Source organism: Plasmodium reichenowi, chromosome 8 (assembly GCF_001601855.1).
Source record: "Plasmodium reichenowi strain SY57 chromosome 8, whole genome shotgun sequence".
Classification (NCBI taxonomy): Eukaryota; Apicomplexa; class Aconoidasida; order Haemosporida; family Plasmodiidae; genus Plasmodium; species Plasmodium reichenowi.
In genome coordinates this window covers 602,129-605,428 of record NC_033653.1, presented here as the reverse complement: position 1 = coordinate 605,428, position 3,300 = coordinate 602,129, and the positions used below count along the sequence as shown (strand labels likewise).

General features: G+C 18.1%; 2 protein-coding genes across 2 annotated transcripts; both read right to left on the bottom strand.

Annotated features, from left to right (window-relative positions):
* Positions 1-405: 405 nt before the first annotated feature.
* PRSY57_0816300 (ubiquitin-activating enzyme, putative) lies at positions 406-1,575 on the bottom strand (the record flags this gene model as incomplete). The annotated part of the gene is made up of 1 exon (XM_020114728.1): positions 406-1,575. One exon carries the CDS (start codon positions 1,573-1,575, stop codon positions 406-408), a length of 1,170 nt encoding a protein of 389 aa, XP_019970568.1.
* A 710-nt stretch (positions 1,576-2,285) lies between these two features.
* Positions 2,286-3,116, bottom strand: PRSY57_0816200 (adenylate kinase 2; the record flags this gene model as incomplete). The annotated part of the gene is made up of 1 exon (XM_020114727.1): positions 2,286-3,116. The coding sequence occupies one exon, from the start codon at positions 3,114-3,116 to the stop codon at positions 2,286-2,288; it is 831 nt and encodes a 276-aa protein (XP_019970567.1).
* Positions 3,117-3,300: the final 184 nt, after the last annotated feature.

Sequence of the window (3,300 nt, the reverse complement as noted above, 5' to 3'; positions counted from 1 at the left end):
AATTTTTTTTTTTTTTTTTTTTTTTTTTTTTTTTTTTTTTTTGGGAAAATTATGACCCGTTCATAATTTTTTAAATATATTGTTTAAAAAAAAAAAAAAAAAAAAATCACACAAAATATTTAATATGTAGAAGAATTATAACAAATGTTGATTTGAAAAAATGACTTTTATTTAATAAATTTTTTTAATTAAATATTTTATATGGAATATAATAATTAAGATACATTTATAAAATTGTACGGAGAAAGAGAATTACCAAAAAAAACAAAAAAATAAAATAAATAATAAAATAAATAAATAAATACATACATAGATACATACATATATATATATTTATATATATGTACCTTTTTAGTGACATATTTTTTAAATAATCAAATAAGATATACATAAACAAATATACATTCATACCAAATTAAAAAATAGTATATAATTGCTTTTATCGGTTTGAATATTTAAGTATCCATTTTCTTTTATTTGTCCCATATCTATTAATTGAGAAAGAGTCAACTGTAAATTGTGATTATATATTTTACTCACACATTTTGATGATATATATAATATACAAGTATCTGATGAAATGTTAATTTTTTCACATAGATATGTTCTCTTGATAAGTTCAATTAAATCATTTAATGTATAATTTTTATGTAATGTGAGATTAATTTTTTTTTTATTACAAATAACACATTGTGGATCTTTATAAATGTGATAGTAATATGTATATATACCATTATCCCCTACATATAAAATATCACTATATGGGAAATTTTCGTTTTTATATAGAACCAGTTTATACAAAATATTTATGATTAATGAAGAAATTATCATTAATGTACTTATAGTAGTAGGAATCGTATTTGTTATAACTTGTTCTGTTAAATTGTATGTTACATTTTCTATATGAAAATATTGAGCTCTTTTTTTGGCTTCTTCATATACCCATTGTATATGTTCTATATTATTTATATTTAATTCTTCACTTTTCTCTTTTTTAAAAGAAACATTCAATACATATAAAATACATTCTTCAGGTGTTTTAGGATTATTGATTATGGAACACATAGGATATGTACTATTTGTATAATTCTTTATACTACATTGTATACAAGCATAATTTTTTTTTCTATTAATAATTTTTACATTTCCTTTAAAACCTTCTATACCTCCATCAATATATATAATATCGTTCCTTAAATTATATATTATACTGTTTAAATATATGCGACCCTTTATATTATCTAAGCAACCAATAATATAATCAAAATCTTCAAAAAATGAAGAATCAAATTCTTCTATATGATTTTTATAACTTTTTATACAAATGTTGTCATGCATATATGTTTCCTTTATTTTATAACTTATGACATCCACTTTATATTTACCTATATCATCATGGCTAAAAAATAATTGTCTTTGTAAATTACTTACTTCAACAATATCATAATCTACAATAGTTATGTTTTTTATATGTAAAAAAATTAAATTCTTTATGACTTCGTTACCTAAACCTCCACATCCTACCACCAGTATATTTAATCTTTCAAAAGATTGAGTGCATATTAACTTGTCCATTTTAATTTATATTTTTAATTAATAATAACGTGGACATATAAATAGAAATAATATTATAAATGAATAATTGTTTAAAAGAAAAAAAAAATTTATATGTGCTTATAATGTTTACTGCATCAAGTATGTTTCAAAGAAATAAATGTAAATGTAAATAAATAAATAAATAAATATATATATATATATATATATATATATATATATATATATATAAACAGGATCGCCTTTTTGAAATCAAAAAAAAATATTCATTACACATAATGTATATAAATATATATATTTTTAGTTATTCAGTTGTGACATATTTAACATTTCATATATCATATACTTCTCATTACATCATTTTATTAACAATAAATAAGATATATATATATATATATATATATTTATTTATTTATTTATTTATTTATTTATTTATTTATTTATTTACTTTTTTATGTATGTGTATTTTTTTTTTTTTTTTTTTTCCATCCCTCAAAAATTGATACCATAAACGAATTTTTCTCACCTGTACACTTTCATCCAAAAGGCTTTTCTTATTTTTACTTAAAAAAAAAATATAAATAATATAAAAATAAAAATAAAAATAAAAACAATTTTACTAATACAAATATACATAATATAATTATTTATTTATGTATTTATTTCAAGTCAAAAAAAAAAAAAAAAAAAAAAAAAAAAATTTATATGTATATTTTTTTTTTTTTTTTTTTTTAATTGGGGTTATCATCATCTATAATGGAGCATATTTGATCAAATATATGATTTATCGATTTTTCTCCATCAACACTTTTACAAATATTTTTAAATAGAGAATTAATTTTTTGTTCGCTTTCTATATATAATTGAAACCTTTTATTGAAAACCTGTTCTTCATCATCTTTTCTTTTTGTTAATCTTTCTAAAATATCATTACTTAAATTATTATATATTTGATTGTCTATGATCAATTGTTGTTGTTCTTCGTCTGATAGTTCTTGTCCTTCTCTTTTTTTTTTAATTAGTTGTATTATATTTTCATTATAACTTATATTTGTAATTGGATCGATAATTCTATTATTTATTCTTCTCCATAGAGTATCTTTTCCTACTTGTATGTTTATAAATTTTGTTATACTTATATTGTTTTGTTTAATTAATAAAGCTTGTTCATAATTTCTAGGAAAACCATTTATAATAATACCATTATATTTATCATCATTTATATATTTGTTCAATTGTTTATGAAATATCTCTATAACAATTTTATCATTAACTAAAGATCCATCTATCATACATTTTTCTATTTCATCCGAATAATTTCCTGCTTCATTTGATACATTTTCTTTATTATATTCTTCTTTATATTCTTTTAATAATTTACTCATACAAATTATTTTATAATTGTATTTTTTTTCTAATAATCTACATTGTGTATCTTTTCCTGACCCCGATGCTCCATATAAAATATATATATATTTTTTTTTCTTTTTTTCTTTTTTTTTTTCCTCTTCATCTAATGATGTTGTTGATACTTTATTTTTTCTACTATAACATGATCCCATATGTCTCTCTCTCTCTCTCTCTTTTTTTTTTTTTTTTTTTTTTTTTCAAGAAGGAAAAAAAAATAATAATAAATAAATAAATAAATAAATAAATAAATTTATAATATAATATTAATTTAAATTAAAAAACATATATTTTTTTTTTTTATTTTTTATATATTTATAATTTTTATAATTATATAAT